The sequence below is a fragment of the Motacilla alba genome, chromosome 2 (assembly GCF_015832195.1).
Source record: "Motacilla alba alba isolate MOTALB_02 chromosome 2, Motacilla_alba_V1.0_pri, whole genome shotgun sequence".
NCBI lineage: Eukaryota > Metazoa > Chordata > Aves > Passeriformes > Motacillidae > Motacilla > Motacilla alba.
The window spans coordinates 90,232,897-90,253,536 of record NC_052017.1 but is presented as its reverse complement, the minus strand read 5'-3'; the positions used below and the strand labels follow the sequence as shown (position 1 = coordinate 90,253,536).

The 20,640-nt window shown below is 36.6% G+C and overlaps 1 protein-coding gene across 6 annotated transcripts in view; it reads right to left on the bottom strand.

Annotated features, from left to right (window-relative positions):
• GABBR2 (gamma-aminobutyric acid type B receptor subunit 2) overlaps positions 1-20,640 on the bottom strand; it is a 456,379-nt gene that overhangs the window by 267,561 nt on the left and 168,178 nt on the right. For all 6 annotated transcript variants that reach the window (XM_038127756.1, XM_038127754.1, XM_038127759.1 and 3 more), the window contains one exon: positions 5,813-5,983. In XM_038127756.1, coding sequence (XP_037983684.1) covers positions 5,813-5,983 — 171 coding nt within the window. The remainder of the gene's footprint in view (positions 1-5,812; positions 5,984-20,640) is intronic.

Here is a 20,640-nt window from a genome sequence, read left to right as displayed (position 1 = left end):
TATAAAATTACATTACAAGTTCTCAATATTTCCATGAAGAAGCAGAGAAATCACATAAAGAGATGACTGCTAAGAGGTAGGGAAAAACAAAGATTCACTTGAGATGAACAGAATTTAACTTATTTTAAAAACAATCCCAGACAAGGTATTCAGTGGGAGGAAAATGTATATATAGATTTTTAAATCTAGAAATATCATGAATATTCTATCAAATGCTAACTTAATATGCAGTTTCAATGAATTTCAACTTGAGATGATCACAAAAAGAAGTAATTGAAGCCAGTCTATATCACAAAATAAGGAAGCCCTCTTAGTGTATTGCAATCAAGTGCCAGCTTCCAGTTTGAAACAAACCATGAATAAAAAGGTGTACAAATAAAATGAAAAATATCCAGGAAATAACAGAAAAATACAGAAGCAAAGTAAATTAGAATTACTAATAAGCAAATAAAGCAAACCAGTACGTGAGTATACATTTTTCTGTTTCCCAGTCATATATTTTATATCTTCTAGCCTTTACATGTAGCCTTTACATCTTCTCCAGAACTTCTGACTTAGTGATAGCTAAGTATAGCTGTATTCCCATGACTCTTCCCACTGAAGCATGAAGGACAACAAACCATGGGAATATTGCTTGGTTTGACTAATTCAAAATACAATCCCAAACAGTTACTGCCTGGCAGCAGTAAAACTTGAAGCACCAACCACTGCATAGGTTTCAATCAGCTGAAAGATCATCTGTGAATCAGAAACAGGATATAGTCAGGCCTTTACTGAAAACTGTGTGTGTGCAACAGTGTTGTGGTTTAGGAATGTCATTCTCCAATTTAGCACTCCCAGTGAAACCATGAGCCTCTTGCTCACACCCTCTTCCCCTTCCCCTGTGGCGGGATGGAGAGCAGTGTGAGAGGCACAAAAGGTGAAGATCATGGGATGAGATAAGAACAATTTACTGGAAACAGCAATGAGATAAGAGAAGGAACTGTAACAGCAGCAATACCAATGACAAAGGGTACAAGAAAGATGTGGACAATTCATATGGAAACAACAATTCCCCACTGTTCCCTCCACCACACTATGCAAAGCTGGAAGGGACCCCTTCTCCCTGGAAGAGACTCCTTTCCCATAAATCCCAGGAATGAGGTGAGGTGGTAGAGAATAACTTCTGGGTCCTGGATATGTCCCCTCCTGGACTGCAAAAACTAACCCTACCAGGACAAACAGCTATAACCCTTCAGGGGTTATACACTAAAGCTAGACAGGCTTTGAGCAGCTGGTTGGACAAGAGTCCTCCCAATATCTCTTCCAACCTAAATTACCCTACAGTTATGTACCACAGCAAACATTTTGAGCTGAAAATCCTGAAATATTTTGTAACCTCATTTATAAGTCTTTGCCCCAGAATTAACTTTTGAAACAGAGCCTTCTCCCAGAGGATGATAACAGGGCAGAAATCCATAAAATCTAGGACACAGAAGCACAGTAGGTATGAATTTGTCCTAGTTAAATAACAGAACTGATGAAGTGTGTACATTTTTCTTACACCAAGTCAACTTACACAATTGAAATATTAACCCAATGGAAAGGATATTTATGGAGACCTGAAGAACTTACAACAGTGAGCTCACCTATTGGCAGCCATAAAATACAGGTCGCTTGAAAAGTCATAATCCTTGAATCCAAGTAATGCCAAGAAAGGGAGTCTCAAGCCACAATAGCAGTATAAATTGCATAGATATTGCCCATGTGCTCTAAGAACTGAAAGCACAGTGCCATAAAATTCTTCATTCTCTCTACCTACCCTTAATCTCTCTTTCTGACCTGGAGAAGGAGGAAGATATAACATTTTTTAATAAGAAAGAGAAGTTTTTTTCACCAAGGAAAAGGAAATGGGTGATAACCCAAAGTTTTTTCACCAAGTAAAAGGAAATGGGAGATAACTAAAAGCCTCACAGAAAAGGATTCCCAAAGGAAACAATTGAAATAGAAGCAAGAGATTCTCTGTGATCTTGGCCTTCAGAGATCAACTGGACTGAGACAGATAAACTAAGCAACTGAGACAACTGCCTCATTACAAGTAAAAGTAAACCAAAAAGACAGCTTGATGACTTTAAGGGGCAGCTAACCTGCAGTTATGTTAGGTGAGCTTTAATTTTTCAGGAGATAGGATCAAAGTACAAATTGCAGAGGGACAAGAAACAGTGATCTAGCTAAGGAAAAAGATTCATCAGCCCAAAAATCCCTAACTTAGATGGCAGGTAAAGATTTGCAGTCAGGATTCCTGTTGACTAAACTACATGAGTATGAAGTCCCTATGCAAGAACAAGCATCTAATTCCCTATGTGTTTAGGTGGAGGGACCACTGGAGGAAATTTAGATAGATATCCAAACTGCTGTAGATTAAAAAAAAAGAGAAAGTGATCTGCCAAACTAATGCAGTTTGAGACATGGGAGATGAAAAAATGAGAGAACTGCTCTGTCTCACTGTTAAGAGTAAACCACCTGAGTTAATACACAGATTTCACTAAAGATCCCATAGATTAGTTTCTGTTTAGTTTATTTTGCATAAGAGTAAGAGAAGATATTCAGTTACTTCTCATCTAATGGCTTGTAATGCATTTTCATTATAGATAAGACCATTATTCACATCCCAAGCTCATTGTCATTTTACAACAGAGATGTTTTAGATCCTATTCAACTATTCTGTCACTTTCAAAAAAAGTCAAGAAAAATAATTTTGCCGGATGTTCTTTTAGAGGGAAAATTATAGTTTCAGTTGACCAGAACCTGAGGGTCACTAACAGGCCTTGATGGTCCTTCCTCTGGGAGCTCTCTCCAGCCCTTGGTCCTGTGTCTTCAGTCTCTGCCACAGACCTATCCAGCAGACACTAGACCCGACCCTGACTTGTGGATTGACTTGCCAGCTTGGCCTTGGACCTGCTTCATTGCCATAGACTTACTTGCCTGATGATCGGCACACTTGGCCGACCCTGGCCTCAGTCCCTGGGTCTGCCCTCCTGTCTTGCAGGGGGACTGGGCTCTGCCCAGCTGCTGCATGCTCTTCTGCTCATGACTCCCATTCCTCACTGCTCCCAGACAGCAATTTAATTAGTTCCTGCAGTTTTTCCTGGGCTTTCACTGTCTGTATGGGGGAAGGCAAAAAACTCTCCATGGAGCTGAAAAAGGAAGAATTGAGCTCTAATAATTTTGAAGACACCGGACTCAACTGTATAAAAATCACTGCAATTCAAGGAAGCTTTAACTGAATCTTGCACTACTTGAAAGCTGTCATGAATCACAGAAAATTGGGTTTGCAGACACAGAAAGTCGTTGCTTACCTTTCAAGAGAAATGAAGAGACTTTGAACTCAAGTGCAGCACTCTTGCAAACCCTTGAAAAATGCAAAATTTTTTAAGTGACCCTGACAGACACAAAGTCCCTCTGGCTGCTCCAAAGGAAGACCAAGAATCCCTGTGTTGTGTTTGTTTCGTTTTATCCTAAAAAACCCTATACAACAAAAGTTAAACAATCTACCCTTTCTATTTGATTTTTTTCACTTCTAATCTTTATCATTAAATGTTTCCAAGTGACCCAATGTCTTTCACAGATTTCTCTGACCTACTTCCTTCTTGAAAATGATATTAGACCTGATGTTCCGACTTCCACCTAATGACCACTAAGGAGAGTTATAGTTTACTTTGTGTCTCTTAAGTGTCAATATTGCATTACGTCGTGATGGTGCAACAAGAGCTCTTTGCTTCCTTTCTACTTTTTACATTAAATCAAGGAGTCTAAACATCTTGCATCCAGGTGATCCAAACTGACAAGAGGAATATTCCAGAACATATATATCATACTCAGTATATAAAGTGGGGAAAGAAGGAGGAAGGGGGGAAATTAGGAGTGATGTTGTTTATCTTCCTAAGTAACTGTTATGTGAGATGAAGCCCTGCTCTCCTGGACATGGCTGAACACCTGCCCACCTATGGGAAGCAATGAACGAACTCCTCGTTTTGCTTTGCTTGTGCACATGCCTTTTGCTTTCCCTATGAGTCTGTCTTTATCTCAACCCCTGAGTTTTCTGGCTTTTGCGCTTCAGATTCTGTCCCCAAACCTGCTTACAGGGGAATGACCAAGCGGCTGTGTGTTGCTTGGCTGCTGGCTGGAGTCAAGCCAGTATCAATATCATTCTGAAACTCAATCCTGTCTTCAGCAAAGTACTTGCAACTTTTCCCAAGTAGGTATCAAGTGCAATTTAATAAACATTTTCCCTATCATACTATCTAGAGAAAACCTTATCGCTTTCTAGAGAATACCATTTGACAGAATCTCATCCTTCTTGTTTGACAGGATTCCATTGATAACTACTCACTGAAATTATTTCCAAGACAGAGAAGGGTAAAGCATACCATACTTTTTTTTGTGACTTTTTGCTTCAGCATTTGTTTTGAAAACAAATATTCTATGAACCAGATATCAATTAACTTCTGCTGCAGAAATACTGGTTAGAGACTAGATTGCTCTTACAGTATCTTCACCAAAATTGAGTTTCCTCTACTTTTCTTTAGGAGCACTTTTAACATTTTATAAGTCATGAAATATCACACATCACCTATCACACCTCCTTGAGACCTGTTACCTTGTAACAAAGGGAAATCAGATTGCTTTACATGATTTATTCTTGACAAATTCATTTTCACCATTGTTTAGCATCTTTTTATCTCCTGTGTGATTCCAAACAGATTATTTGCTCAAGTGTCTTTCCAGGAATCAAATTTAACCTGACTGGCCTATAATTCCCAGGGCCTTTGTGTGTTTTCTGGAAAGACACACACAAAGGTTTCTTCCCTCCCCCTAAAATTCATTTACTTTTTATCCTTTAATTCTCAAAGCTCATAAGGGACGAGTCTAAGATTTCTTAAGTATTCCATAGTGAATTAATTGTGCTAGACAATTTGAAAATATCTGACTTATCTAAGATGACTCTAACCTGTTCTTATCCCTCTTCTCCAGTTTTAATTACGCTAGTCTTCAGAGCACAGTCATCCTTTTATAAAATCAATGCTGAGGAAGGAAAAAAACCTTCCAACAACCAAACAACCAGGCATGTCTCTATTAGTTTTACCTCTCTAATAATTAATGAGCCAATTCTTTTCCTTGTCTTTCTCTATTTCATTACATTTAAGATTTTTTTTCACTCAGTTGTTAAAACTATGGTTAATGGCATTTAGTCAATACTTTATTGCAATTTACATGACCAAAATGTTGTTCAGGGTGAAACTTTAAAGATGTGTGGGGTGCATGGTATGCGATCTTATTAGTTCTGGGGGCTTCAGACATTTTTGTCTCTGCAAGCTCCTCCAATATTTTCAGCTAGACTTACCAGATTTTGTTCCTCAGTGCTCAGATTGATGCTTGTAATAAATCAGAGCACAAAAGGAACATGGTGAAATTGGATTTTTTCTCCTTTTTAAGGGAACCAGAATCAGAATACAAGCCTCCCTCAAAAACATATATTTTTGTAAATCAAAGAGTATAAAGGAACCTTTGCACTAGGGTGCAATGATCTTGTGGGTAAAAAACAGACATGAGAAAGAATGAGTAGCTTTCATTACACATACTCAAATAAACCCCAGAAGGGAATTAAGCTTATTCAGTACAGCAAATGCGACCTACTAAGAGAAAGCCAAACAGGACTGAAACAGTGGGACTTTTTTTCTTTTTCCTGAATTGCTATTAATAAAGGAACTAACTACTTAGAAATCTGATATTAGTATCTCTCTGTGTGTCCTATAAATTATGCAAATCTTACCTCAGAGAACCTTTGTACATCCTGGGTTAAAGTTCCTACTCTTTTCCAATGATAATGTTTGAGTAACTTCAAAATTGCTGGGTTCACTGCATTATCAGATGGCACTGTCCGGAAGAAATAAGGATATTTTTTCTTATCAGCCAACTCTGGAGTTGTTGCTGCAAATGAAAGCTGGAAAAAAATCAAAGAAAAAAAAAAATGAAAGTCACCATAAGTCATCTAGCAGTCAGTAAAAAAGCTTTGCTTTTCTCAGTGCAACAAGACACAATCTGTGCATTGCTGTCATGTAGAGAAATTTCATCTTCATACAGCTTGAATGTCCTACCAGCACCATTTACTTTTAAAGAGATTTTTGAAATATTTTAGCTCTATAAACCACCTGCTGAAAAATTAAAATAGGAAATCTTGAAAGTCAGTGATGTAAAATCCGCTGTTTAAAATCATGCATCTTATACATTGCACAGAGAAATAAGGCCTAAGGGAATAAATCTCTTGATGAATTCCCCATCAATTTCTCTTTGTAAAAGTTGAGAATATCTCCAAGAGAATATTATTTTCTCAAAGTCTTATATATCTTAAATTACTGGGTAAATCTCTAGTAGTACTTCCTATCTTCATGCACCAAAACAGTTCCAGGTAACAGAAAAACAGAAAATCATTATGTTAGCCAAGGCTGAAACTCAGAGGCTTACTTGGGTCTCAGCTTCCTTCACTGAAGCAGGCCCCCTGTGGTTTGTGCTATAAAAGAGGATTCAATAGCTAAAACACTGAAATTTGTTCATGGTTAGAAAATGCTTATTACAAAAGAAAAGAGGAAACCTTTTAAAACATACAAAACCAAACAGAAAACTTCATTGAAGTCTTCTGCCCAAGTTAAAGGCAGCATGTTTTTTGAATGTTTTTTAGACAGCATTTTGAAGAGAATGCCTGCACATTCACTTTTTGAAAACACTCCTATTCCAAAGATACTTCTGGTCATTCCCTCCAGTTCTTTTTAGGCTTCCAGGAATGTACTTCTCAAGCATTTTTTCAGCCAGGATTTTTGGTTGAGGTTTCTTAAAGTACTGTTTTAATGCAAATTGGTTTGACTGACACAAAATAAGCTCCCTGATACAGTTATTTAAAGACTTTCAAAATCAATAGATAGTCAGAAAATGTAGGTGAATTCAACGCTATATATCAACCATAGCTTTAAGTTTTCACTTTTTAAATCAAGCATTCAATATATTTCAATTAGACAAGCTTTTCTGGAATTCAAAGTAGACAAGTTTAATCCATAAAACCAGTTCAAGTCTTTCTTCAAAAAGAAGAAAAAAATTCATTCTCATACTCTTATATTCTCTATTTCTTTCTTATAAAAATCTAGATTTAGACTATCAGAAACAGGACTTATTCTCTGTCTGGTCTGAGATTCACAAAGAATATGCAGCATTGTTATAATGGCCTGAATGTGGTTTGTTTTCCTAATTAAAATTAACAACTTAAAATGTGCATAACCTGGACAGTTTACAGAATACCATTCAAAATAGAAGATCCTTTCTCTTCACTGGTCAGGAGATAATGAATAATGTAATTGTCACGTAATTCTAAGGTAAAACATTTTTAATATAGCAACTGGACTTTCACTACATTTCATGAAAAAAGTGCAATATGAGGTGCTATGATAGATTGTCATCTTGATTTTCCAAAATCATTCCCAAAAGGAAAGATGAATGAACATCTGCCAGGTAGACCTAGTCAGCTTTTTTATTTAGGCTGGTAGGGCTGAACATCATGCACTCACTGCTCAATGAAGGTGGAAACAAGGACCTGAACTGCTGACTGAAAAAGAGAGAAAATTTGACATTAGAAATCCAACATTAAGAGGAATACCTCTCAGCAGCCCAGCTTCTTGCAGCCTGCTGACAGCAAAGAACTTGCTTTTCAAGTTATTATGCGTTTGGACAAACATAATTGGATTGATCTTCAGAGAAAGAAGTGAAGAGCAACGCTGACGTAACAGTAGTGGCAAGAAACATCAGCAAGGTTCACCTAGCTCAGATTATTAAATTGAATGGAATTTTTTTCTGATTAGTAGTACAAAGGTCCATAGTAATGAGAAGCATCTCTATACGTGTGAGCTGGCTTTAGGGTGAAGATCCGTGATATAAAAAAGACAATTCAAAACCATCCTTTGTGATTTTTTAGTGACTTAAAGGGCCTAAATTAGTATCCTAATTGCTCAAATTTCCTTGGAAACAGAGAAGCAAAACATTACCCCTCTTCATTGCTTACAGAAAGAAGAAGTCTCATAAGAGATTTCTCAGCCATGTGAGGTGAGATGAGACAAATCCAGGTTTAAATGCAAAACTAATGACACCCAAATTACAAGAAAAAATCCTCTTCATTTTCTTTTTAAATAAAGGCTTTGTTAAAATAAAAAGTGGGAAAATTTAATGTTCAAACAATTCTCCTATTGTAGGATGTATTCAGAGGTCTTTCAAGCATCACATATATCATGGTTAGTTTCATTCTGCATCACCTTGACAATTAATAACACCCTTGTAAGAGATGGAGAAATATCCTGAAAAAGTTAAGTTATTAAAAATATTTAAATTTTCATAAAATTATCTCTGTAAGACTTTGGGACATGCAATGAACTTAACCCCTTAATGAAAATCACCAGCACTCAATATTCTTCTTTGAGAGGATCAAGGATGAAAAATTAAATAAAACCTTATTATGTTCTAAAAAGTGCTAATAAAAAGATTATGTTAAGAAATGAACTGACATTTTGGGAAAAGTATGTGAGATAGCACAGCTATATGGAAATATAAGGAAAATACTCATAAAACCCCCTTTATTTAATGTCATGAAGCAAGCAATATCACAACACAGTCCATTCACATATGCATTAAGATTGTCCACCCCTTTTTAACTGAGCATTTTTCTCCTGTATTTTAGGGCTACCGTTGTTTACTCATGGCTTATTTGAAACTTGCATATTGAAAGATTTTAATAGTTTCTTAACTTCATTCTACAGGATTGAAAGACATCCAGCTTTTTGTTACAATAATTAATTTTGATAACTAAGTTATTTAGCAAAGGCAATCATATTGTTCATACAATTCTTTGCAAACTACAAAACTTCTATTTTTCACATTATTGCCTTTTCAAAGTACACATATTAATGCACTGCTCTATAATTTTTTTACGGGTGTTTATACTTGCCTCTCCATGTTCAGGAGGAGTGAGAGATAAACGTTTATATGCAGGATTGTAACTCAGCAAGAAATACCCGTGGGATATATGATGTCATTCCTTCACAGAAAATTATTTTACAGAACTGTTAAAAGGTGATGGCCAAAAGCCAAACTTCAAGAAAGGATGAATGAAAGGAAAAAAAAGTTTTTTCAAGATGCTGTAAAGCAGAAGACACAGTGGACAGCTACTGGGTGATACATCATAACTGTGTGTGTGCATACATAAACAGGCTCTGTGCATATCTGCATGTAGACCTAGATTTTAAAAAAAAGTTTATATATATTATATAAATATATATCTGTTTGAATGCTGTCAGAAAACCCTGCACCTACTTCCTAGACTATCTCTGAGAAATTTTTCTTCAGAACATAGTTAGAATATCTGCCTCCAATTTGCGAGCAACCGGATCTGAACGTAAAATGAGAGTATGTAGGGAAAGAGAAGGTATGGCTCAGATGGGAATTTTTGAAATGAAGCAGTATAAAACTTTGAAATAGAAAATAAGATAATATTTACCATTCAAGTAAAAGCTATAAAATATTAACTATAGTACAACATGAGAACCAAATAGACCAGGGTCTTGGATAGACTTTGGTGAATTGCTGAAAAACAGAAAAAATATACAGAAAGATTTTATTACAGAAGTTTTTGGGGTCAGGCATATGTGTTCATGAATGAAATTTTCCCAAGAAAAATAATATTTTTTGAAAATGTTAATATAGTTGAAAATCCACTCATTTTCGTGGAAACTTTGTCATTAGCACTGGATAGCAATGTGAAAGAAAAAGGATGTTAAAAAAAATGTTGAAAGGAACAGTTCTGCAGAAGGCGAGTAAAAGGTAGCTTCAAAACCCTATATTAAGTTTAAAGTTATATTAAGTTTAAAACCCTATATTAAACCCAGACTGAGAAACATCAGTCTGAAGTGCTTTCTAGTGCTTCTGTGTAAAGAAGTAATGGTGCATTCAACTTAAAGTCAGTATAGAAGCAGGCATGATAAGATGACAGCCTCTACTGTTCATTTAAAAAAATGGGATGCAGCACTAATGAAATCAATGGGAAAGACTAAGAGTTATGTAAAAAAAGGAGGGATATTATTAGAAAGCGGAAACAAAATTAGAAAAAGAAACAACACTATATATCCCATGTATATACCCCATATTTGAGTCCAAAAACTGGAAGGCTGAATGAAGCCACACTGCTGTCCTATGTACTGCAGAGAGAAAGGAAGGGACCAGAAATTGCAAGTAATCTTCTGTTCCATTGTTTTACTATCTCTAGAAAGTAATTGTTTAATTTTTGTACACTTTTTTAGGCGACAGTTGTTGAACCTATGCTCATGATTTGATGTTTATCCCTTTTCCTTTCTTGACGGTATCATAGCTACCGCACAGTTATCTGGAATACACTCGGTGTGAAACTTAGAAACAAGGTAAATATGACAATTTTAAGAAAACTAGTAACTGGAATTGTATTCCAGATACAATTTCAAAGGGACATGGGGAATTTGGGAACACAAGTCCCACTAGGAATGAGGAAGACTCGCACACATCAAGACACTATGTGCTTTTGGAAGTCTCTCTCCAGTTTGTATTAGGCCTGATTTTTCTGGTCCTTTTCTGTACTCTACAGTATCTGGTGGGAATCTTAACAGGATCCAAATCAAAACACCAGCCTTGACGAAAGATTTGTTTTCCTTTAAATTATGTTTAAAAGAGCAGAATTATCCCTGGGTAAGCAGTTGCCCTCATTTAAGGCAACAGGTCTATTAAGGAGTCACATTTAAATGGACTGTATCAGATTAAGTAATCCAGTAGCAGTAATCATTTGCAAAGTTATTGTAGATCCAAGCTGAAAGGAGCCAAGTGGAGCTGGATGGAGCAGTCAAAAGCACTGACACCAGTGCCAGCCATAGCAGTGCGGAATCGAGTCCAGCATCAAAAGCAGCAGTGTGGCTCAACGTGGACAATCTAGCTTTTGGGGGTTGTCCATTGTTTTCCTGTTCCCAGCTCAGGGACAAGGAGAGTGCTGTGGGGAGCACCTGCCATCCTGTCTTTGTCTGGGGAAACCATGTAGTGCTGTGTGTGGGAGCAGCCACCATCTTGTCTTTGTCCCAACAGCCACGCAGAACTATATCAAGGTGGTGAACACCCTTTTGTGTGTAAAACACCTCCTCCTTTTGTATACTTTTGTTATTAATATTGTTGCTGTTACTGGGCATTTCTCAGTCCACTGCTGTTTGCTTTCAGTAATTTATTATCTAAACCCATGGTCTCTGCCTTTGTCCCTCTCCTGCCGTAGAGGGTGGAAGGAAAAGGAAGTGGCTATTTGGAGTTTAATTTCTACACACTGTGTTCATATAATGGGTGGAAAAAGAAAAGGAAATAAAAGTGCCTTCAGGTAACAGGGTAATCTCCCTTGAATAAAATGTCATCTGCTAAGAGAACTGATTCATGTTTGCAAATGGGGAAATCAGCTTACTGAGCACCAGAGATTAGCTTAGTTTTCCTAGGCTTGTACAAGTGCTTTACTAATGACTGATAGAAATTTTAATGTGCCCCGTTGCTGCAAAACTAGTCCTGATGGAGAGGGTTTCATATATGGCAGATATCACCTTTACTTCTTGCACATTTTCTAGAAAGCTAAATTATGCTGATAAATCAACATTGCTAAACAGGATATAAACTGCTGATTCAACTGACTGGTGCTAACATTTATCATCATAACTAGAGACTGCATGTCACGTATGCTTAGATAGAAAGCCATATTTTCTGCAAAAAAAAAGGAAAATGCAAATAACTCTTTCCAAGAAAAGGGCAGAACATCAGAAAACTCCACAGAAAATACTCTTACAATGGTACAGGACTGCACACACAGAATCTTCTTGTGAAAAAGTAACAAGGACAAAACTCAGGAAGAAGATGATTTGCAGCAATGTGTACTTGTGGAACCACACACCACTCCTTTTTGTGCCTTGCCAGCTCTTATGCTTTGACAAGCCTGTGCCAACAATATTGATATTCAAGTTCAAGCATGTGGTGACTTGATGGTCCCAGGAGCTAGAAGGACCAGAATGGAAACTAAACAATAATGCAGAGTTAAAAGATTTGCCTGCTGCCACTCTTGAGCATTAGATGATGTCACATAACAAATGAAACAACAGACTCTTAACCCAGAGACAGAGAACAGATTGAAGCATAACAAACTGCATTTTTAATGGAATGGTAATTATAAAACATAAATATTTAGGTAAAATGTTAATTCACAGTAACCTCACTATACAAGCCAACTTATCCAGATGTGCAGTCAAACTACCACTGAACCTGATCTTGCCTCTAGCAAAGTTATGAATACATTTTAATGTCATAACAGTACTTGAAATAAGAAAAAAGTATGTTCTAGAAGAATACTAAAGTGAACCTTAAATACTCGATAGCTGTATAAGAAGCAAAGGGATATAATAGAATGCCTTTTCCCACCTCAATGCACAAAATGTATCATCTAATCAGCTTTGATGGATGACTTAGAGGAAAAGCATGTGGAAGTAACATTGCAAAAATGGTTTCAAGCACCTATATATTTGGGAAATTTGTCAATATAAGAAGGTAAGTGCAGCAATTTCATTGACAGTTGCCTACATAGATCTTCAAAGCAGGGGAAAGCAAAACACAGTAATAAAGATCAAGAAACAAAGATACTATTTTTTGACAATTTACCCATACAGCTGCTGGTGATGGGTATCTAGATACAGACAGCAAAGAAGTAGGTTCTGAGCTGGACCTAGAAATCATAGTGGCAATCTTCCCTCTTAGCTATGCTCTAATCCTGATCCCCAAACAGCACAGGTGGTAAGATGACACAGGTGATAAAGAAGACATAAGTTGACTAAAGAAGAAAATATTAAAAAGAAATTACGCTTTTTCAGCAGTGATAAACAGTTACATTTTTTACCTGTCATATAATACTCTTAAATAATTAATTGAATGAAAGCTCTGGAGATTCCATCATTCAAAAGATTTTATGGGACTGGACAAACTTCATTGTTACAACAAGTAAAACTCATAATTAAAAAATTATCAAGAGCTTTCATTATGACAGCTGCAAGAGCAAAACAGAAGTCCGGGAGAATATCTGTGATGTCTCACTAGCTGGTATATGAGCAGGATGCCTCATCCAAATGGGAATATGAAGATACACATTGTATTAAACTCATTGGACAAGAATTGATCTCATGGGTGAACATCTCTTTCATCATCCATAACATATTGCATATGTGATTAAAGATACTGTTCCTTTTGAAATCAAATGTTTTGCCAGACACTGCTGCCCAATATCATCAGCTGTTACCTTCATTAATTCTGTGTCTGAAATTGCTTTCACTGACTGCCTTTTGGCACCTGGGAGTTTACATAAAAAGCACTTCCAGCTGGTCTTAAGGTTGGAAGGCACCTGCCTCAATGCTGATGGCATTACAGTGAATTAATCTATTTTTTTTTTTTTTTTTTTTTTTACTGTGAGCATGGTAAGGCCCTGGAACAGGTTGTCCAGATAAGATTGCCCCATCCCTGGAAATGTTCGAGTCCAGGCTAAATAAGGCTTGGAGAAAGATGATTTACCAGAAGATGTCCCTACCCATGACAGGTGGGTTTGAAACTAGATGATCTTTAAGGCCCCTTCCGACTCAAGCCATTCTATGATTCTATAAATGGATTCTATGAATCCATTCTCAACTGACAGGTACTTTTTTGTCTTCGAGTCATAGAAAGCATAAACAGTAGCTAAAAATTGTAGCAGATCTGCTGAAAAAAAATAAATAAAGGGAAGGAAACAACCTAGATATCAGCACTACTGCTTCACCTGCCTCCCAACATAGAATATTAACTACACCAGCAAGAGCCTTCATTTATGAACTCTATGGGAAAAAAAAAGTTTAAAGAATTCTTAGAACAACATTTCTAGTGAACAGGAAATAGAATAGTTATTAGTGTTCAGAGTAAAATATAATTGCATATCAAATTCATGTCCGTGTAATGGGATCCATTTTAAGTTCTAATAAATACTGCTTCACAAACCTATGACACTGACCTTACTTCCAAGACATGCCAAGGAAGTATATGATAAAGTTATGGAAAATGTCCTTCAATTCAGTGATCAACAGTGCAATAAGTAAAGTTAATAGAGACTTTAGGGTTGAGAGTTTCAGAAGACAGTCAGGTGAACATGAGGCAGAATCATCTCCAACAGATGACCCCAACCAAAATTAAAGATTTATCACTAGGCCTAACTTGATTCTTTCACTATTAATGGAAAATAAACAATTGCCATCCTCTTTTCATTGCATATTTTTTCTGACTATTCATCTGAAAAGATCTGTTAGAGCCTAGAAAGTCATTAATTCCTTTTTCTACACTCCAGAAACTATTTTCAGATCTACATTAAACACAAATAATTTGCACCTAACATGTGTACTGATTATTGCTACAGGTTGATCAGAACCTTGAAATTAAAGGTCAGATCTACTGAAGTTGCTGCAAATCTTGTTTCAATTTCCAAACAGACTAAGAGACAAAATCTTTTGAACATGTTCAAAAATGGAACCATATTGCAAAAGAGAGCTGTGTATTTTTGTCTGTCACACTCAGTTGCTTAGCATTTGGCTACTGGCCTGGATTATACCAGAATTCAGCTTCAAATCCATATTCTCCTTCAGTCACAGCATTATTGTTTATCCTAAACCAAGTAAAGTTTCCTATGCTCATACTCTTAGTACCCAATTTCCGTGTTTATTATCTATAACAGATTATCCTCAAAATCTAGTGGAAACCAACAACATAAAATACTTCACCTTTGATAAAACAGGCTATATTGCCAAATTCCATTAAAAAAAAAAAAATCTTTCCAGACCTATTCACAACAGCGTGTTCCTGGCTGGCTGCCCAAAACTATTATCATTCTATTAGTATTGTTTGTTTGTCAGATTTCATCCCGCTAACACATGCTAAAAGTACAGCTGTTCTGTCTACATTTGGTCTTTAAATATCTGTTCTATTATTTTTTCTTCTGCCTCTAAATGATGAAGAGAGGGGGAAAAAATCTCTCCAGTATAAAGGTACCTCAGGTGCGCAATTATGTTCTTGGGAGAATATGAACCCTTCACTCTACAGGAAACAGGGAGCACGGCCATTGGTGAGCTTTAAGATGAAAATTTCCCAGTTCTTCTGTAGAGTGGACACTCCATTACAGTCCCAATTCAGTTCTTTCCATCTTTTATTTCTTTTACTAGAATATAACAACTTAAGAAATTTAAGAAATAAGGCACATCATGTCAGCTCAAAATTTACTGAAATTTTGACAATTTTTTTTTTTTCACAGTCCTAAGGTGTGATTTAATGATTTGGTTATTTCTTCATTTTCTGGTTTCAAACCTAAGCAAGAAATCCTAGATTTTTCAGGCTAAAACAGGTGACAGGCTCACTATGCAATGCAGTAATACACAAAGACATTGTTTATTCTACATGGAACAGCACAGCTTAGAGATGACTTATCAGGTCCTCGGAGCAATACCTCACTAATCACCAATTCTGTACTCAGCCTGGGCTAATTTGCCTTTTCTTTCAGCTCCGTAACTTTTCTAATATCTCAGCACTGCATGCTGCAGTTAAACCCACCAGAAGTGCTTAGAGAGTAGTCTGACATCAGTCACCTGGGACTGTACCCTTAATAGTGGATAAGAAGGGCTATGCTATGGAAATCAAGGGCTTGCTGGAGGGGAGATGTTGAGAAAAAAATGGGTAAAAAATCAGGAAACATTTTTTTGCCAATGGACGTTGCCAGCAAAATAAATTCTGCTTGCCCAGCAGCAAGGGTAACTTGGGTTACATTGCCACTAAAAACCTTCAGCAGAAATGTCAATCACAATTATTATTGTAATATATTTGGCATTAAAATGTCAAATGTGTCGTTGATCCTCCTCTAAGAAATAACCAAGATCATGCATATTCTATGCATATTTTCTTAATCTGCGGTCAGCACAGATTTTAACAAGATGTACTGGATGGGAATCTACATGTACAAAACCTTTCAGCAACATATGCAGCTAGGAAATGCTCCTGCAGATATAGTCAGACAACCTAAATCACAAAACTGTAAATTTAAAGCTGCATTCTGTGTTTTTTAATCTGTAAGATGTTGTAAAAAAAATCTAATGAGGCATTTTAACCTAGTTTTATGAAATAAAAAATGTCAAACAGTCTTGGTTCAAGTCCAATTACAAAACAAAAATCCCCTCTTGAATGTCACTGAGGAAGTGGAAGAAGCCATGAATGTTTTCTTCCAGTGCTGACGGCTGCAGGACATAACCAAATTGTTGCCTGAGGAACCCTCAATGTGTTTTTCTCAATACCTATGCCTTGCAGGTCACTTCAGCAGTTACTATTAATTTAATAAGTGTTTCTTTATGCCTGCGTTTGATTTTAAGTACAGTACTTGCCCCCGGTCTTTGAATGCATGCTGGGTACAAAGCATTAAGATTATCTACACCATTTAAGATTATGCACACTTCAATTAGAGCTCTCAGACATTTTTTCCTTAGTTGCTGCCATCGCCCTAGTTCCTGCAGGCTGAAAGCTGAATGTTTTCTCTAGACCTCATTATCTTTTTTGTCACTTACTCCATAAAACTGTTCACTACCATCCCATCTATTCCTGAAAATAGTCCTTATCAACCTGCTCTTCTTTCAATATTTTCCATAGCTTACATCCCTCCAGGTGAGATAGAAACTGAACTAAATCACTCTGTATCCATATGCAGTACTAAAGCCAATGTAGTCATCATTTTTCACATGCAAGGAATAGCTTTGTGCTCAATCTTTGTCACTGAGCCAGAAAAGTGCTTGAGAATATAGTTTAATTTTAAATATTTCAATAGCTTTATTGATTTGCGAGAAGGAACTCATATATGAAAAGTCAGACGTTCATTAGACTTTGGTACTGATTATTAGTTTTGGAAGCTGCTTTAAGTATCATCTCTCCTAATTCAATATCATGTATTTCATTATTTATTACTCACTTCTATGTGCAGTGAATAAATTGTGATTTTTGAAGTCACTTGCCTCTTCTCAGCTCTCTTATTTGTGACACACTGTTTTCTGAATTGCCATTTATTTATATACATTTCTGATCAAGTTGTTAATATTTGTGTGGGGAGGTTTCTTTATTTTGTTGGGGTTTTTACCACATATCTTATGGCTTTGTCAACTTAGTCTCAACAGACCGACTTGGGCTTTTGTTATTTTGGGTAGTATTGGATTATTTTGGTCTTTTTCAAGCATTGGTCGTGGACATATTCCTGATAAATGTGAACTTGTCTGCCATATTTACTGCCTCTGCATGGGACAAACTGATGATGGTACAGACAGCAGGGAAAATGAAAAGCATCTGTGACAGGTGACCAGAGCAATTCCAGTTCATATTCACCTGGTGATTCAGAAATTAAATTGGTGATCTTTATTGCTTTTCCTGAGGAATTATACTTTATTTCATGCTAATATAGTTTCACTATGAATTTTGAAGTACCTCCTGCAGTTAAAAGAATTTCAGCTTTATCAAATATATATATATCTCAAGAGATGCACTAACAACCAATGTACTGTGCATCTGGGTGAAAAACAAAGTAAGATTCATTATATTCGCTGTCTTTTTTACAAGCAGTCTATTCAGAAATTCTCTGAAGTCGAACAGCAAAGTTTCTTAAATGAACATGAAATTTAGTTTTCACCCCTTTAAACATAACTACTAAAGAGAACTACGCCCTTGAGACAATTCCTGTTATATCTTTACACTTATCCAATAAGAAAAGAGAAGGTAAACCACAAGTGACAGACTACCTCTGACAGAGCTGTAGTAAAAATGAAGATACTTTTCCTAATATGCATATGGCGCCTTTGCAGCTAGTTCACAGAAACCACTAGAAATGAACAGCGCATTCTTTTTTTTTTCTTTTCTTAATTTGTTTAGAATCAGATTTGTTTAGCATCCAGTTTACTATTCATCAATTACTGGATTTGACAGCTTTTGTTTCTATATACCAATAGTTTACTTAATTTTCAGCTTCCTTGACTCCTGATTTTCGCATTATAGAGAAATTCAGGTTACTCTGAACAGAAAAGCATGTCCCAGAGCACAGATAAGGAGTGATCAGAAGGCAGTCGGCTTGAATACAACCTCTTGACCCATTCCAAAACAAAGTTCTGTAGATAAGAAGCAGGGAGGAAACCCTGTGAAGAAATTACCAACAGCAAGGACTGCATAAGACACCATGAGAGAGATGGACAAGAGAATACAGGAGAGGTGCTGTTCACTGCACAGAAACACACATTCTAGGGGGAATAAAAACCCCAAAAAAACAACCAAACAAAGAAAGAGATGAACAGTCATAACATGGACAGACAGCATGGACAAATAAAGTGAAGAAAAGAAATCTTGGCTTAATTTTTATAATCTGCTGAAAGGTTGGATTTGTGCCTACTCGGACTGATGTATGCAAACACAAGCATCTAGCCACACATGTCCAGATGTTCAAGGAACGCACTTCAGAGGTCTTCAACCACTAAAAAACATGTGTCACATGGACATCACAGACTGAGAATAGAGAATAGCATATGCTTTCCAAGGCTTTTCTTAAGTATATGTGAGAAATTTTATGTCCCAGTATATTTTAAAAAGCGTAAAACTTCAAATTTGATGTGATTTATATTGGTATGTCATAACTTATATTGACTTGCCTAGGGAAAACCTTAAGATGAGATGAATCACTCTCTAGAAGCATCTGCTAGTAACTACTGTAGGCATCAGTGGGAGACTAAAGTGACTGTATCAGATGCAGCCACCTACATTGCACTTGGTCAAATGAATCCCACAAAAATTATCAGACCTATATAGATATTAAAGCTTGTGAGAAAGCAGTGAGCCACTTAGAAGACACTGTGGCCTCCTAACCCCTGAGGATTTAAAGGTATTTGATCTCTTTAAAAGGTTTAACTAAACGGTTAGCAAATCTGACAGTGCCTTAATTCTTCAGAAATCATAGTTAAGGAAAATACAGATATCACAGAATTTTCAAGTGGTTCCATATCTTTACTATAAATTTCTTACCATATTGCTGAGACTTTAGATAACTGAATTTTCACTGCAATTTCTCTCAACCTTAAATGTACTTGAGATTCAGGTCAGGTGTTTCAAAACAGTCTTAACCTTGTTCTTAGCACATATTTCACCATAGCATAATACTTCCACTTGTACATAAACTATATAAAGCAACTGATGGGGAAGCTGTTTACTTTGTCAAGTAAGAGTTGCCATTTGAGCCAGTGATTTTTTTGTAGTGCCATTAAGCATGTAATGTCATCACATGCCACACCAATATAACCTCCCTCTATGACCAACAATGTCGTTTACCTTAAACCTTAAACAATAGCCAAAAAAACCAATGCCTGCATAATTTCAACTGCTTCTTTCGGGATTTTTGCATACATCCACACAACTAAGGCTGCAGTTGGACCAAGACCGTGCTATATCCTAACTGCTGCATGGCACTTGAGCTCTCACAGTCATGAGGTAAAGCACTCACTCTCTGCTGTACATTTTCTGCAAGTCCTGCTTGACCAAAGATAAGTGCAACACCATTGAAATACAACAAGAAATATATTTTAAATTACTAAATCAAAGAGAAGAGGCAACAACTTTAACCTAACCACTCCTAACACTAAACTGAAAGGCTTTGCAGAAGCAGTGGGGAGAAATTGAGAGGAAAAGGACACTGGACAGACACTGCAAACAAATCTGGTGATTTTTGGTTTGGCGATTCAGAAACCATTATCTCCCATATTTAGCCAACTAAATATGCAAGAGAGGCAGATAAGCAGAAGGCTTTCTCGCTATTCTTTGCACAAAATGATGCACCAGAGCTATGAAGTTTGCCTGGGAATAATAAGAGCCACCAAAAAGTAGTAGGAGTCAACCAAAGAAGCAAAACAAAGCATCAAAAATATAAGATGTGGAAGTGTTTTGAATTAGTGAATTCAGAAAAAAAAAATGAAAATATACTCTCAATCCCTAAACTGGCTATTATATTGTTGTCAGGACGTCATTCAAATAGTAGTTGTCTCAAGTCCTTTTGTGCTAGATGCCTACATTCAAGTTACTGGTCAAGTAAAAATGGAATGTCTTACTGTTGATGTAATGGATGTTTTTTGTACTCACATAGACTTTACAGTAATTCAGAATTTTTGATACCATTACTTATTGATATTATTGAGATCCCATAAGCTACAAATAAAGATAAATGCACAATCTTCCTGTGTTGAGAGCCTCTATCTCTCACCGCCAATAAAACCATGCATTTATTCAAGTTCTGAGCCCGCAGGACTCAGGTCGGTGTAGCTGCTGGGAGTTAGTCAGGAAGTGGCAGGGAAGGGCAACATCTCCAAAGGGAATATTACAGCTTCTGGGTATTTATGGTTTCTGGGTGCTTATTTCAGAAGGGTACAGCTCAGAAGCTTCACAACAGCTTTCAAAGAGTGAGAAGCC